This window comes from Chlamydotis macqueenii, chromosome 3, assembly GCF_036417535.1.
Source record: "Chlamydotis macqueenii isolate bChlMac1 chromosome 3, bChlMac1.mat, whole genome shotgun sequence".
NCBI classification, from domain to species: domain Eukaryota; kingdom Metazoa; phylum Chordata; class Aves; order Otidiformes; family Otididae; genus Chlamydotis; species Chlamydotis macqueenii.
In genome coordinates, this window is record NC_141558.1 from 114,915,297 (window position 1) to 114,932,595 (window position 17,299).

Below are 17,299 nucleotides of genomic sequence, written 5' to 3' on the forward strand. Positions count from 1 at the left end.
CTTCCCCCCTCACCGTTCTATTTTGGCGCCGATGGCTCACTTCCGGCTCTGCGACCAATCACGAGGGAGCGTGCGGCGTCTCCATGGAGCGGGAGGCGCGGCTCGCCCTCTCTCATTGGTCGGCTCTTTCCCTTCGTGGGGGGGGGGGGGATCTCACACATACACTCGCCCCACGCTTCAGCGCGCAGGCGCCGCCGGGCCTCGTCCGGGCCGACCATTGGCGGGAGAGCGGCGCATGCGGAGGCCCGGCGGCGCATGCGCGCTGGCCACCCCGGCGGCGGAGGGCGCACGAGCGGCGGTGATGGCGGGCGGCGGGAGGCCGGGCCCGCGCATTTGCGAGGGGGATTGCGCCGTCCTGAAGCGGGACGACGTCTTCAAAGCGGTACCCGTGCTCCGGCGGAGGTGAGGGGGCTTTCCATCCCGCTTGTCGTCTCCCTCCTCGGCCGAGGTTTGCGCCTTCCCCTCCCTCTCCCCCGTGAGGCGGCGGCTCCAGCGGTGGTTGGGCCTGAGGGAACGGGGGAGGGAGGTGGGAGCTCGGTGCGGCCGGTGTGATTCGCAGCTTTCCTGCTGGGCTAGTCAGAAATAACGGCCTCGCTAGGCCGGTGTGACAGGGAGCGTGAAAGATTTTAATGCTGCTTCGGTTCTTAAGACCAAAAAAAAAAAAAAAAAAAAAAGACCACGGAAGATCTCCTGGCTGGATTTCTGATAGGAATTTGGAAGATATTTAAGATGCTTTTGTGTTGTCGTTGTCAAACTGACGCCGATTGAATAGGAGAAAAAGCGCAGCAGCCTGAGAAGCGTGTCTTCGTCATACTTACTTCACTCTGGCATGTAATTTCTGCCAGATGCAGCATTGCCTTGTTAATAATAGAGACTGGCTTCAGTGCTCTCCTCACTTTTAGACTGAAGGAAGACGTAGCTGTCAGTTCTGGACGGTTTCTGCTTTGGAGAAGATGCTATGAAAAATCTCCTATTTCTTTTTCCTAGACCAATTGGCATAGCAAGAAGCACCTGCACCCGAGCAGGAAATACTGTAATCAGTGGACACAGCCTGGGCTCTTCCCCTTGCAGCAGACAATTCTATAAAGCAGTGTGTAGAAGTCAGTATTGGGTAATGTGGCCAGACATCTGATTCAGTAGCATGGAGAATTAAAGGTACTATGCTTGAATGAGACTGGTTTAAAAATGGCATAGCTTGGACCAAGGAATTTGGGAGTATTGGTTATTGACAGGCTTAATGTTCACCAGTAGAATCGGGCACAGAAGTCAGGTAGTTAATCCGTCAGCCTGCCAAGATATGTTCTTAGGTCCCTCTGCAGTTTTTGTTTAAAACCCCTGTAATAAAAGAGAGTAAAAACGTCAAAGAGTAAATGTTGGCACAGGAAATTAAATAACTGCTGTGTTAATTTTTCCTTTTCTATAATCTGAGGGTAAGGACACTCCCAAGAACACGTGAGAATAGCTGTGGCTGGATATTCTGTTTAGAATGGTCATCAAAATGAAATCTGAGCACATGCACACAGTGGTTCATCTATCTAAATTCTTTTCAGTCATTTCAGGTGTGTTAGTCTTTTTAAAATCTGGGTTGGCAGGGATTAATAGACTTCACGTGAGCAAGTATAATGTTACTTCTTTATTAAGAGTGTTTGATAACGTCTCTGACAAAAGTTTTATTCTTCTGCTTTATTTAAATTCTAGATTGTATTGGGGGATACAAATAATATCACATGTAAAATATATGTATGAATTGTGTTCTTCAGTCAGTAGAAAACTAGAAATAACAACGAACTTTACCTTTTTGCTTAGCTTCAGAATTAGTGACGGGTATAACAGCATAATAAGAGCTCATTTGGTAAGTTTTGATTCAAATGAGAGTGTGGCATAGACACTGGTACCTGTTTCATTTGGCAAGATTGGCATTTCTCTGGTCAGCAAGGAAACTTTTGTCAGCCAGCCTGGAAGTTAAAGGCTTTGTGGGTCCTTTTTAGTGTGAAGAAGGAAAAATGCAAACTTCTCTTAGTACAGGATAATAGAATCCTCTTTAAATTTTTTTTGTGTTAAAATTTTCTAGGATTGCATGACGTTCTCTGCTGTCTGTTTTCTTCGTAGTCTTTTGACAAGTGTTATTTCAAAGGAGCTCTGCAAAGCACGGGTTCATGCTCATCTTTTTGCACTAATCTGCGTGGCCGAGCCTAGATTTAATGTACTTTAGATTAATTTCATTCCTTGCCTTGTTCTGACTTTCTGTCAAAAATTGTACTGTATGATTCAAGTGCTCTGGCCTTGTTTTATCTGCCATTTTAGAATTATTTTGAACTGAGAATTTTTTTTTCCTTACTGTATGATTGATTTAAGTTCTTTGTTCTTTTCCTAACCAGATTCAGTTTAATGTGGTTTTGTGGTTAATTTTACGTTTTACTCTTGTTCTGGTTTTCTTCAACGATATAGATAAAAATGGCATATATGAAGCTATAGATGATTTTCAATTATTGTGGCTTTGAGATGTAGTAAAAATAATGCTTTTAATATCATTAACTTTTTTTATTATTTCAGAAAAATTATTTTTGAGAAGCAGTGGTTCTATCTGGATAATGCCATTGGACACATTTATGGAACTACATTTGAAGTAACCAGTGGTGGAAACCTCCAGCCAAAGCAAGAGGTGGAAGAGACGACCACAGGTATTAAAGAGGGTTGACTGGTGTTTGGAAAAACGAGTTCCAACTATTTTGTTTCTCTGATAATACCAAAGATGATGGAAAAGCTTTCATATTAATAATCTGTTAACTTAGTGTTACTTATATTCTTTCTGTCCTAAAAGTGCATGATGTTGCCTTGACCTGCTGTTTCACTAGTCCTGTAACAAATGAGCTTTTTAATGTGGGAGAAAATTTGAACTTTAGTTTGGGTGAATATATATGCTAAGGTGTATTTTACATGTTACATTTCATTGATTGCTTAGGCAGTACTTTGCAAGGCCATGAAGCATGTGGGTTTAATCCTGAGAAGTCTGCTTTCTGTGAAACTAAAATAATTTGTTTCTCCAATTTGAAGATATTTAGAGCTAGATTTTACAAATCTATATCCTTTTCCTTTAGAAACAAAAGAAGCAGGTACAGATAATCGTAACATAGTTGACGATGGAAAGTCTCAAAAACTGACTCATGATGACATAAAGGCTTTGAAGGACAAGGGTATTAAAGGACAGGTAAAAATAAGGTTTTGGTGTCATTTCTGTGCTACCTTGATGGTTATATTTTAGTTTATGAAACAGGCTATTCTTTATATCAGTGCCTAGACTTCCGTGCTTTTTCTTTGTTCTTCTGCTCAAGTCATGTTTTTCCTAAAAATCTGTTTTTACAAAGATGCAAGGGCTATTTTCAGAGAAAACTTCATGTAAGGTTGGCAACTTTGTCAGTAGAGAGTAAAATGTGAATTTTTATAGCATCAGAAGTCATTAACAGACAAAAAGAAATGCTGAAACTGTTAGGGAAATACAGCTCACATAATCACATTTCAGTTTTGTTTGTTTATAAGATTCAAAATATTATTTCTGTATTACAGACACATTAAAATCGTGCAATAATTAAACTATCAAAGGTGTAGGAAAGGTTGTGGATAAACACCAACGTGTTAACAAATAGCACTGTAACAAATGCACTGTCGGTGTGCATCCCGGCGGTACCTACCAACCACGTGATGCCTGTTTTTTATCTACACCTCTAACGCTAAGAATATTTTCAAGAGATCGGTTCTGGTCTGTTAGAAAATGGATTGTTTTTTACCCCGCACTTTGTCAACAAGAAGTGAGGCCGTCTTAAAAGTTGATAAACCATTGTAGCCAGTTCTGTTTTGCACATGCTATCAGGCAAAATTCTCTCCCGTCTTTGGATTACCCTTTCTAATAAAAATAAGAAATTGCTCATGCTTACATCAAGTTCATCTCCTGTTTTTGTCTTGCTGTTTGCTGCTGCTCTTCAGAGCAGCTGTTCTGCTTTTGCCTGCATAATAATGATGGGTCCAAGGAGTTTAGAATGGTGTTTCTTCTGTTTCCATGGTTGTGATGCTCGCGGTGTTACCTCTTTGAGAAGAATGTACTAATCAGTGTGACAGCTTTCATGTTTTCTATTCGTTCTCATTCTCTGTGGCAGAAGATCACTCTGGCTTTTCTGTGTGTCCTTATCTACCACACTGTTATTTTAGGTTATTAAATATCCTACTTTGTTAACTCTGTTTTCTGAACTGTAGCTGAATATTCATTTTAGACCGTTATATAAGCAGCAATAGCTATTATTCTTCCATAAATGTCTGGTAAAATCTGAACTCATGTTTGTGAATGGCATGTCTTTGTGATGCAGGCTCGGGTTAGAGGTAGTTGTTATTTGAAATAAAACAACCTCAGCATTAGGGAGGTTTTGATTTCCCATCACTTCCCAAATCCTTCTCGAGCCCTGAGGGATAAGTGTTAGGATGAAGACATGAAGTGACATGTACTCCCAAGGCCATAATGCTGCAGCTTCCTTTCGGCTTTTGCTTACTCTAGATAAATATTCCCCAGTTTCCTCACTGTAAATTTTACAGGAACAAAAAAACCCAACAAAATAATCCAAACAACCCAGACAGTGCATTTAACTGCTTCCAAGAGTAAGGCAAACAAAGAAAGATACGCCGTTTCACTTGATTAACAGTACCTTTTAAGTGTTGGAAGGACTTTAAGAAATAATGGCTTGAAAAGCAGCAATAGCAAGCGAGAAGTGAGAGTCACTTGCACCACTGTATTTTGGAGCAGGTTCTTACAGCGCAGTGGGAGATGCAGTGTCCACATTGAAAATGCTGGACAACCTCTCCAGACTTTTGCGAGGCCATGCTGTACTATTGCTCTTCCTGCATGTTTAATAGAAACTTAGAGTTTTAGCAGTTAAGCTGCTTTGATCACAACAGCCAAAATAGAACTCTGCAGCATTTGTTCTTGTATTGCAGGCGTGGGGATAAACCCTGAGCAATGGAAGGGGTTTTTTGTTGGAGGTCTTGATGATCCCTTCAACTGGAACTGGAAAGCATGAGGAAGAGTTGGATTAGCAAAGGGAGGAGATTAGGAGAAAGAGACGAGGAAACAAAAACTGGAATTCCAGGAAAACCTGGGAGCTAGAGTAGGAAGAAGTCAGGGGGTGTATGATAGTAAATACTAAAGAGTTGACGTCGTGCAAGGGGCTGATACAGGAGTATAGCACACGAGGAAGCAGAAGAAAATAAATGGGGTATGGGACATGTCTGATAAATAGCCAGAGTATAGAGGAAGAGCTAGCACAGGATGGAAAAAAAATACCTTCAGAGATAGAGATGCTGAAGGCAGACAAGAGACCAAAAGAGGAAGTTGGATTAAAGTAAATACTGTGTATGACATAAGATTCCTTGTTTTGGTTTTGTAAAATATTGTTGCTTGTGTAGCTTCACACAGGGTACTGTCACGCAGTCCAGTTGCTACGGGGAATGTTAAACTGACAGAAGATATGTCAGTTGTCCCATAATAACTGCCAATAGACATAATTCTGCCTCTTTCTAAATAAATTCAATTTAAAATAGTTAATCACTTAGAGAAAGCAGGGTGGACTCATTCACATTCAGCATGGGATAAGAATATGTAGGTACTGAGGCTTCACAGTAAGGGCTGAAGCAATGACTTGCTGATGCTGAAAGGAAGAATCCTGCTTTTTCCTCATTTCTGGCTAAGAGTCTGCCCTCTCTTATGAGTTAGTTCTGGCACCTACAAAATACCCTGTTTTCCAGGAGAAGCATTTTCAATTTTGTCATTTTTATGCTGGCATTATGTAGTTCAAGAACACGTAGAGACAGAAATGTGTGATTAATTTCCTGCTCATAGTCAGGGTAGTACCTTGCTTTTGATGTTGATTAGTAGAAATTTACCATTAATTTCAATAGAAGTTAATGGTATACATGCCACTACTGTAAGAAAGTGTTTTCACTGTTTTAAAAAATACTATATATGAAAAGAATGAGAAATAAATACCAGCTATAATAAAAATAAACTGTCTTTTCCAAGGAAATAGTTCAGCAGTTAATAGAGAACAGTACAACATTCAGAGACAAGACAGAATTTGCTCAAGATAAATACATAAAGAAGAAGAAAAAAAAGTAAGTGAATTTTAAAATCTGGGAAATACTTAGTAGTTCTCTAATTTGTTGAGCTTGAAATAAGACTATTATTGTGTGTTTGTTACAGATATGAGGCAGTTATTACAATTGTAAAACCATCCACTCGCATTCTTTCAACAATGTATTATGCAAGGGAACCTGGAAAAATAAAGTAAGTTTTCATTTTGCTTCTTTTTACAAATTATAACACAAAGATATTTTAATATTTTTCAAAATATTGTATTATACCAGAGCATGTAATACTCACGTTTCTTCTTTTTTTTTTTTTTTTTTCCTGTTAATGGAAAGATTGCAAATTAATGAAAAATGATGTGATACAGAAAATAAATCAATATGCTATTGCAGCAAAGAGGAAAACTATTTTGCAGGCAGCATTAGCTTTTACCATTTCCCTACCACCACCATCTTGCTAATTACTTGTGTAGACAGAGGCTCTTTGCGTTGTCAGAGGTGTCTCTCACCTGGTTTTGATCAGTGACATATCATCTCTGTCTTCTGGCTCGGTAATCAAAATAACAAGCCACCTATCAGAAGCAGGAATTTTTTTCTTTAATGTGTTAGGGATTCAAAATCTTCTTGCAGTCAGAAGTCTCCAGAATTTAAAAGCACGTCATTAACATTGAGGGGCAGGAGTAAGGGGGCAACAAGGACAGAGATGTAGCCACGTTTGATTTTCACTTACCAAAATTAAATGATACATTGTTACAGACATTGTTTAAGATGGACTGATTTGTTGTTTTTAAAGTAGTACTAGTAGATCTAACATGCTAAGAATTAAAACCTCAAATTTATGTTATTTAAGGCTTCTCAAGCCTTTTTCCTTCTGCTTCCCCCAACTCCCTCACTTGGCTTTATTTATCTGTTAAGATTATTTGTAATTTCCTTGGCCATCACTGAGTCTCGTCAGGGCATGTGCTGCAGTTGTAGAATTGTAGAGTCATAGAATGGTTTGGGTTGGAAGGGACCTTTAAAGCTCATCTAGTCGAACCCCTCTGCAAGGAGCAGGTTTTGAGCCTGGATTGCAGGGGTGCCTGCTACTACTGCAAAACAGATGAAAATGTATCCTCACTGAGGATACATTGTTGGATTAGGAAATACATTCAAATACCATTTGTCCTTTACAAAACTGACCTATTAGAGAGAACAACAAAAAGTTGAGAAGAGCTTTAAGAAACATTTTGTCGGACTGGCACAGCATGAGATGTGCGCTTTATTATGTGCACCCTGCTTCATATCCTACTTTTGCTATTTCGTTTGTAAACCTAAACACCCATTCCCTGCTAATTTCTTGTTGGCTCTGGTCCCAGTGCTTCTTTATTTTCAGATGGTTAATTTTATGTTTCTGCATGGTGACTGAAGGCCACTGATGCTGTTCCTGAAAACCTACCTGTAATCCAACTTTTTTTTAACAGGCTCCTGAGCTAATACACAGTATTTCTAACTGTAAGAAAACTAATTTGGTATTTCTTAAAACCCTCTGTCTTCTAGCCACTTGCGGTATGACACCCTAGCTCAGATGTTGACTTTAGGAAACATCCGTGCTGGCAATAAGATGATTGTAATGGAAACATGTGCAGGCCTTGTGCTGGGCGCGGTGATGGAGCGAATGGGAGGTACGTGACACCGTAGCTTTAGCAATGTACAGACTGAGGGCTTACTCAAAACTTAAGAAATACGCATCTCTGTGATACTTTTAAAAGGCAGTACTTCAAAATACTTTCTCAGTTTTTAAAATCTACTTTTACTGCCTCCAGTATTCAAAGAGAGACCTGTTGTTCCATTGGAAAAGGTTGTATTTTGTGTATTTCGGTTGGATTTATTTTTCACTATTTAAAAATTAAGAAATTGAAAGTTGATATTACTGTATGTCAGTCTATTTTAGTTTCTCTCTTAGCATAATGACATTGTATTTAGAAAAGGCTGTAAGGAGCTTGCATGCAGATTCTTCCCAGACACCTGGGAAATCCAGAAAAGTGAATGGCAGAAAACAGGAATAGTAACACTGGAATTCAGACAGCCCCCAGCACTGAAAATGTCATTCCTCTTGTTCACTGTGCTGGAGATTTACCATCTGCAAAATGTGTATTTTAAAAGTAGTATATCACATTTCCTTGAGCATCTTCTAGGAGAGCTTTGACTTGTTTTTTATTTCTCAGACTCAGTGAGTTTCATTTGTTAATCACTCAAAAGCATTAGACAGAGATGACAATTATATTCCAGAATCCTGGAAAGTAGGAAGTGTGATGTAGTGTGCACCCAGATGTGCTGTCTGTTGGCTGAGAAGCGCACAGGCAGTTGTACTATAAATTGTTTTTGTTTCAGCAACTTTTGGCCATAAGCATACTTTCTGAAGTAAATAAGATGCAATTCCAGTATAACTATTGAAAAGTTCTTTTTAGTATGTTTAAACATCTGACATCTCTTCCTAGAGATTCTGGATGTCAAAGAAATTCTATGCCTATTCATGCTGTTTTTTTTTTATCAAAACCACCCCGTAGTTATAAGTAACAAATACTGTAGAAAATTTGTCTTTTAATTCTTCATTAAATTAGCTTTTCTAACAGTTTGTCACTGCTTACCTGTTCCGTGCTAATCCTAAATACACGTTTATTACTTCTGTAATCTTTGAGTTACCTTGTCCTTTTGAGTTGCAGTAACTGTTGTCCTTCCAATAAAGATTTTCTACCTTGAGGCATACTTCAGTAGGCTGTTAAATTTGATGAAGGTTAGATTAAAAACAGGCAATTTACTTACCTGTTCTTATATGAATCCTTCATTTAAGCATTTTAGAAATTTAGAAAATTTAAACAATTTAAGAAATTCTGGCTTTCCAATGTGTTTTTGATTCTTTTGCTCTCGTAGGCTATGGATCCATTATTCAGATGTATCCAGGAGGGGGACCTGTTAGAGCTGCTACCAGTTGTTTTGGATTTCCAAAACTTTTTTTCGATAATCTTCATGAATTTCCTCTCAGTAAAGTGGATAGTCTCCTCTCTGGGACATTTTCTACAGAGACTCTGCCTTCAGAACCTGAAGATAATGCACTAGTGGAAGAAGAAAGCAATGGATTCAGTGATGAGAAGCAGACTTCCCTACAGGAAGCAGAAGAGGAATCTGCTACTGAAACAGCTATGGAGATCAACCGAACAGAAGAGCAAGAAACAATAGACATGAATGCTGAAGATGTAGAATTTAAAGAGAACAAAGAAAAAGAAAATAAAGAAAATGTAAGAATATTTATTGTGGCTATTCACATTTTACAACATCTATGTACTTAAAATTCTGCTGTGTGAATCAGACATGCTGAAATACAACTTGCTCAGGTGTTAAAATGGAACCCTGGAAGTTGTCTCTTGTCTTACATTAAGCCATCTGAGATGCAAAAAAATGAAAATTCAGTCCATGCAGTATGATCCAATATATAATTACCAGTTAAAGTGCGAACTGTTTGTTTTGTTGTTCAAAGGTTCGGGAAAAGCAAAGAAAACAATGGGAGAAAAGGAAAAAGCTAATAGAAGCTGCTGCTTTGTTGAGAGAGAAGAATGCTGATGGGTGAGTTTGTTTGTAGTCAGAAAGGTCCTCTATCTGAAAACACACCTACAGAAAATAATTTCCTTTGAAAAAAATAAAAGCTTTGTTTTAAAAATACCCTATTTTTTTCCTTAATGTTTACAAGCAAGTGGTCAACCCAGGTGTGTCTTGAGTCTTGTGTGTTTCTTACCTGATTGAGATTTTTGCTGTTATTTAAATGGTTTGAAGTTTCATGATATAAAAGTCAGTTTTCTGACTAGCTATGAGTAAACTTAAAATATATATCTATCTATTCATCTGTTCTGTCCAAAGATAAACAGAATCCAGGTGGAATTTAATACGAAATGACTGCCGATAAAAATCACAGGATTCTAATTGGCAAAGCAGAACCTGAGGTTTCAAGTTTATTAAATTTATTTAATTTTCTAAATTAAAGTTTATTAAATAACTTATTCAAGTTTGGTGTTTAGGAGGGTTGGTTGGTTTGTTTTTGGAAACTCATTTCTTTTTTACACAGGAGGAAACACATAACTTCGCTTTACCTGCTTTAGCTGGGATCAGTTGTTCCCAAAGAACAATTTAACATGGAGATTTAATATCAGAAGTTTAAAAGAAATAAAATAAACATGTTCCTAGAAATTCACCCCCCCAGTACTTTAAGAGCATTTTATCGTTCTGACTTTTTCATTATGTTCCTAGCAAATACTGAAGTTATTTGAGTTAATCAAGTAACATTGATTTAGTTAATTTAATAAAATTCATTTTTTCCTCCTAAGAATATTGGCTTACTGGGAATAAAGCTGTTCTGCTTGGCTAAATTTTGATACACACTTATTGGTTATGTTTAAATGCCTGTGTAATTCTGGTTTTTATTATTATGAAATGTTTGAACTCATGCTCATTCATTTTAGTAATGTATCTCACCTAGTATATTTAGGTGGTAGAATTAGCTTCTTCTATAAAGATGCAGGGACAGGTCATTCTGTGTTCTGTGAAGCAATAAAATGTTAAAGGGAGTTTGTAGAAGTACCGCACGTCTGTTCGGCGGCAGCAGCACTGCCGGTGATGCCTGCGGATGACCATTAAGCTGCCTAAACAGTAGCAGTGTTTTGTTCTGGTTTTACCGCTCTCTTCTGCACCCATCATTATAATTAATGTCTCTGCGTGGCCCGGCAAAGCAAAATTTAATGTTCTGGTTCTTCCTGTAATGAAAAATAGTATGTTTGGCTGTTGATTAAGTTGAGTTCAAGGAAACCTATTCAATCTCTTGTCATTTGTTCTCAATGACTTGTATACTACTTTTGTCCTTTGTAATGCATGAAATCTGTAACAAATTATATATTTGAAGGCATGAGTGATTTCTTGCTTTAGGAAGTCTTTGGCATGATGGGGGGGGGAGGGGAAGAGAAGTTTATGGTTGCCAGAAGTTTACGGCACTGGCCCAGATGGCTCAGTGAGGATCACCTTCCTTTAGTCACCTGCCTTTTATAGCCCATCGTTTGTTTAGATCAAGGGGCACATATACTGCTAAGCCAGGAAAAATTGGCATGGAGTCTAGAAATGCTTCAAGCTAACAACTTGGCACGTGAGTAGAAGCAGGCGGGGAAGTTAATATTTTGGTTTGTTTTGCAAGAAACAAGGAAAGGACAGGTAAAAGCTGGTTAACATTGGAGGTGGGGAGAAAGATTAGAATTTACTGTCAAGGTAAAGAAAACTTGGTCATTAGGTAAAGATGGGCACCAGCTTTAGGAGAATTACTACTTGAGGTCCTGAATTTTTTACTATATTTACTACTTAATGCAGAAGATAAAAATTTTATTGACATTATGTATTCTATGCTGCTTATGTGGTGAAATATTCATTATCCCTACATCTATTTGTTCAATTCCATTTATGAGAGTTGAAGTCTGTCATAGGTCTTTGAGGGGGGGAAAAGAACGACATTCATGAGGGATTCAGTATTCTTCTGAAGATGACTTTTTTTTTTAAGATAGACTATTGAATTTTTCTGATACAATGAAACCAGAAATTGGTTTATAGACACTCCATGTGTTCAGAATTACACCACAGCCCCTCTCTACCCTTCTCTGTCCTTCCTCTACCTCCTCCTTCTCGCCTCACACCCATTTCATTAATTTTGTGACTGGGCAGACTACCTGCTGACAGCATATGTGCTGCCATATGAGAGCACAGAATTTTATTTTTCACAGTCGCTCTCATTTCTCACTTTCCTGTTGTCTGGCAGAGCTCCTGGCAGTGTCACTGCAGCACTCAAAGGCTTCTGAGGCACAGTCTGCAGTCTTTTTTCTTTATGGTCCACTTGGTTAATTATTGAGCACAAATTTTTTGAAGTCCAGAATTGGGTTAAATTTGTAGTCTGTAAGGCCATGGCCGGCAGAAAACTGAAATGGAAACAACTGTAACAGAATTGTTTCACCTCTTTGTCTCCATTGTGTTTGGAAAATTGCACATCAATTTTTACCTCCCTTTGATTAGGTAAGTTTGATGGTGTCTCCAGTGCTGTACATTCCCCTGGAGAACAAATGTTAATTAATTGATGGGTCTTTTCATATAATAACCGTATCCTGGAAAAGTAGTTTAATTGGTCCATTCTTTCTGCACAACTACAACTTATTAACTCACTGAATCTTAACCATTTCTTGCAGTGTGGTTTAGCAGTGGTTTTTTTTTTTTCTTTAATAAAAACTCTAGATACCTGTAGAGAATCTTAAGTGTCTGTAAGTATTAGTTACAATGTGATATTAAAATGATGTTGAAGAATAAAATATGAAGCCTTTAAGTTGGCATGGACATAATTTCTTTAAAAAAGATTTTTAGTCATGCCAACTGAGGGATTGTTTTCTCTTTAAATGATAACTTTTTAATATAAAAACATATTTTTATTAAGATTACCTGGTTTAAAGAATCGTGACTGAGGTTACATTCTAAGGAACAATTTGCAGTCACAAAATTTAAATTATATTTGGTCAATGGTCTTAGGGTGGAGAAAACAGCATGCAAATTCTTGGGTCATTAAAGATTGTTGTGGAGCTCAACGCAGCTGGAATGAGTGCTTCTGCAATGTGTTTAATATACTGCACTTTAGGGAACAAGTATTTTAGCCTCTTAATTATGCAAGTAGGAAATGGTGATTTGTTTTTGTATTTGAGGAGTTGTTAAGAGCCATGAAAACATGCTGATTAGCAACATTTAAGCTATAATTGATCGCTGGGCTAAGTAGGAGAAAATGTCACTTCATGAATAGGTTTTAGAAGCAGAAAACTAAGGCGCATGAAATTTCTTTTGCAGCTTAATTGTAGCCAGCAAGTTTCATCCCACTCCTTTATTACTTACTTTATTGGAATTTGTTGCTCCTTCAAGGCCTTTTGTTGTCTACTGCCAGTATAAAGAGGTAAATCGAGTATGTTACTTCAGCTGTTACAGTTCAAGTTTGAGACTATTCTGCTGTATAACCTGCTGTTTGGTTTTTGTTTGGTTTTTTTGTTTTTTGTTTTTTTTTTTTTAAGCCATTATTAGAGTGTTACACAAAGCTGAGGGAAAGAGGCGGTGTTATTAACCTAAAGCTGTCTGAAACCTGGCTACGAAACTACCAGGTAAGGATTGCAGTAAGCCACTGTCAAAACTGCGTCAATACTGGGGAGCGAAACACTCTCTGAAAATAAGTTTCTTGGACTGGCTGAAATTATGTATAAGCTCATGCATTTGTTTTACCTGAGAGCAGTGGGAAAATATTCTGAAGACATTGCAACCATTTCAAATGGAAATACTTTATTTTCTTCTTACAAAGCATTTCATTTAAACATTTGCTGAAATATTTGTAGCACGCTGACAGATTTAGTAGTTGTGCTGCTTTAGTGGCTAGCCTAAAGTGAGGGACAATCTGATGTCATGCAAGAGAGATGTAGCGAAATGCTACAAGTGTTTATTCATTTCCAGTTGGTCTGATAGCTGAAAAAAAAATTGTCATGTTAAGAATGATGGTGACTTACAAAGTCACTGTCTTCAAATAATAAATTTCCTGTAACTAAAGCAACAAGAAGTTTCCAGTCTGGGAACTGAACAAGATGAGAGGGGGAAAACATCTCCACAGTGAAAAATGTCAGTTCTTAAATGTCAGACCAACTTTGTTTGAACAAGATGTTTGCAAATGTGGAGCACCCTCTCAGCTATGACAAAGCAGAAGCATGGCTGATCTCTAAGCAGCTCACCACCCCTGAAGATGTTTTTGTGTTTCACTGACTTTCTCCTTGCTCGTAGGCTTCTGGAGTCCATAAGGAACTATTACGTAGCACATTATTTAATTCAGGGGTGGCCATGATTACTGACTATTGCTCAGGCAGACAAATTGGGAATGAGTAGGAGATTGACAGATGAAGATGTTCACACAGGTTATGCTTGGCAAGGGTTGCGGTCTCCAGGTGCAGTTAGGAACAATACTGCACCCTCTCCTGGACACGCGTAAATCGGCTTAGACCTGTGATGACAGTCAAAGCCAGGAGGAAGCGTAACTGAAGAGAAAGCCTTTACAGAAAAGCATCATGTAGCTGAAAGTGATGGTTCGCTGCTGTGTCTTACCTTAGGAGTAGCTAGGTAAAGGTTGTAGTGACAGAACCGGAAATTGCTGTGACAGAACTGGAAATTACTGTATTCCTTAATGCTGTTCTGTTAGACCAGCTGTGGTTTCTTGCGAAGTATGCCAGTTCTGAACACATTAATGAGACTTTTCATGGATCCCAAACCTTGATGAAGATGCCATGAAGAAGTAATCTGTAAGGCAGCAGCCTGTATTCTTAGGTGTTTCTGTAACTGGTTTCTGGCATGCAGATACTTTTCCCTTTAAAGATAAATACACTTTCCAAGTGGCTCTTTGTTTTGGCTGGAAAAAAAAATCACATCTTTTACCGTAAGCTTCAATTACACAATTTGATGTGCAGATTCAAAGTACCTTTTTGCTTGGTTTTTTTGTTTGTTTGTTTTGGGTTTTGTTTTTTTTTTTAAAGGTCTTACCAGATCGAAGCCATCCAAAACTGACAATGAGCGGAGGTGGAGGGTACCTTCTCTCTGGTATAACTGTTGTCTTGGATAAGGGCAAATCTGATGCCAGTCATTTAGAAGCACTGAAGATGGAAGAGCCATCATCCAAAAGATGCAAAGTTCAAGACCTTCATTGTTAACATTTGAAGAATTGATTTGTTTTTTACATCTCAGGAGTCCTACTGTTAGTAAAATAACAAGTACACTTTCTGTGCTCTTGACAGCACAGAAATTGCACCTGTCATACACCTGTCAGCCAAAAGCAGCAGAACTGCGTGGCAGGGAGGATTGTTTCGCTCTTTACCAGTTTACACAATCAGAATAAGAAGAAAAACCCTTGGAAGCAAACATCCCACTGAAGACACACTGACTTCAAAAAGAAAAGAAGATCAAGAGAAAATAAAGCATCAGTGAAGGCATTCTGTTTGTTGCCAAAATTGGGTATGATGAAAGGAGTTTTCAAAAAGGTTGAGTTTGAATCAACACATCTCACTTAGCTTCCCATTTTCCCAGGACAGCGGCGGGGTAAAACCTTCTGCATAGTCATGTGCTCCCCCTTTGGACACGGAACTCGCCTGTGTTCAGTTTTTTAAGGAAGTGGAATGAACAGCAAAAATCATACACTTTTCTTTCCAAAGGAACAATAAAACTAGAATACCAATACCAGAACTCTACAGCATGACCCCATGTTTTCCTGAAATACATACAGAAGAGAAAGTGCATGTTTATAATTAAAGTACCAAATATTTAAACAGCATGTCTCTATTAGTATTGCCTGTCATTTTCCTGAGAGTTGTTATATGTTGTTGTTTTAAGATACAACTATTTTGAAAACTGCTCTTTGTATATATATTTATTCTACTGTTCTATCTTTCATGACATGTAGCTTTTTTATTAATTTTTTAAACTTCGCATTTGCCATTTCAATTAAACTGCAGGCTGTTTTTCCTAACAAGATTTATTTCCTTTTTTTTTTTTCTTTTCCCTCTTTTTGGAAATAAAAAGGTCTAGCAGAGGCTTTAGGAGGACAAGACCCTGGCTGGCTGCACTCTGTTGAACGCCCAGTGGGGAGCTTTTGGCCCCTATGGGAGCTTGAAGAGCCAGCAGGGCTTGGCTTCTATTCCTGAACTTACTCATCAGTGGGAATCTGGAGCCTTGGGATCAAGCAATCAGACTTTGTAAAGCTGTAAAATTATACCTTTTGATAAGAGTAATGCTCTTTTGGGACACCATTAGCTCAAAGCAAAATAAAACAGGTTATATTTTGTGTTAAGAAGCAGCTGAAGATTTCTCTTAGGTGAACAGGTACAGTCTGTCTTCAGGGCATTGCCTACCTCTGGTCAGTTTTTTATAAACTTCCCTTTTTTTTTTATTTTCTATTTTTGTGGAAAGCTTTTATTTTCTTCTTTTATTTATGTGAAAAACCCATAAATTGAGAGATTGTAGGTTTCACCATCTCCTCTGCATTCCACCAAGAATGTGAATCTGAAAAATGTGCTTTGCCCCTCTTACACTGTATAGAAAGGTAAGTGTTGCAAATCACATGTAGGGAATAGAAGTGTCATGTGTGGCTTTTGCTAAGTTTTTAAAAAATTCTGAATTTCTCAACTTCTGTCGAGAATTAGTGGGGAAAAGGGGGGAAGGGAAGTTTTCCTTTACTGTATGTCCGTGCGCGCATACTGAAGGTAAAGCGGGACTTTGAAAGCAGCCAGCACCTGGTATGTGATGAAATTCTGAGACAACCTAGCTCAGAGCAATGGGTAGGAGCCTGGAAGCTGGGGAAAGGCAGAAAATGATGAAGTCAGTGTAAGCTAGGACATTAATATGGAAAAATTGTCTTTTGTCTCGGTTTTCTTACCTGTAAAGCAGACATAGGGTACTTCTCTGATGCTTCCATTGAGCCGGTAGGTACATGGCTGTCGTATTTATAGCGCTACAGAGGTGTAAAAACTTACACAAAGTTACTCCCTAAAAGTTAGGTTAAGCAACCAACATAAGTCCCACTTCTTATATAATGTGCTAAAAATAATAACATCAGGAAAAAAAAATCTGTTTTGTTTGTATAAGAAAAAGATGAGTTTTGAGCAATAAGCAAAACTGGAACATCTGAAAAATTACTTTCGATCAAAGCCAAACAGGCTTAATCTCACCAGCATTAACACTAACACGCTCTCAAGACTGCATCCTGTCCTCCAGTTTTTAAATGTGCCGTAATACTTGTACCAATGAAAGGTAGTAAGAAACCGAGAAATAATTCACATGAAATATTTAAAATTGTTGATATTTCAAATTGATGGAACATTTTATATGTACTAGTGGAAGAGTACATCCTGATGTACTGTTGTTCCTCGTTTAATTGAAACATATGAATAAATGAAGCTCTTTAAAGACTATAATGAGAGAAGCATTCTTGAAACTCTGGGGAGCCTTCATATTTTTACAAGTAACAAATCAGGGAAAATCCAGAACAAATGAGAAGACAGACAGTGCATCCTGTAAGATCTTAATATGAGTTGAAAATAGTGGATGTAATGAAAAG

The 17,299-nt window shown here is 38.1% G+C and overlaps 2 protein-coding genes across 8 annotated transcripts in view; one reads left to right on the forward strand and one right to left on the reverse strand.

Moving 5' to 3' along the window:
* The window catches only part of SHLD1 (shieldin complex subunit 1), a 112,140-nt gene that overhangs the window by 12,946 nt on the left and 81,895 nt on the right, over positions 1-17,299 (reverse strand). The window lies entirely within an intron of this gene.
* TRMT6 (tRNA methyltransferase 6 non-catalytic subunit) lies at positions 294-15,515 on the forward strand. Of its 2 annotated transcripts, none has more exons than XM_086745511.1 (11): positions 294-402; positions 2,554-2,681; positions 3,099-3,208; positions 6,062-6,153; positions 6,242-6,325; positions 7,663-7,787; positions 9,037-9,401; positions 9,641-9,726; positions 13,015-13,117; positions 13,233-13,319; positions 14,727-15,515. In XM_086745511.1, the coding sequence occupies exons 1-11, from the start codon at positions 302-304 to the stop codon at positions 14,898-14,900; spliced, it is 1,455 nt and encodes a 484-aa protein (XP_086601637.1). In that variant the 5' UTR covers positions 294-301; the 3' UTR covers positions 14,901-15,515. The 2 variants fall into 2 exon arrangements, with proteins under 2 accessions (XP_086601637.1, XP_086601638.1); XM_086745512.1 differs by lacking the exon at positions 14,727-15,515 and adding an exon at positions 14,396-14,698.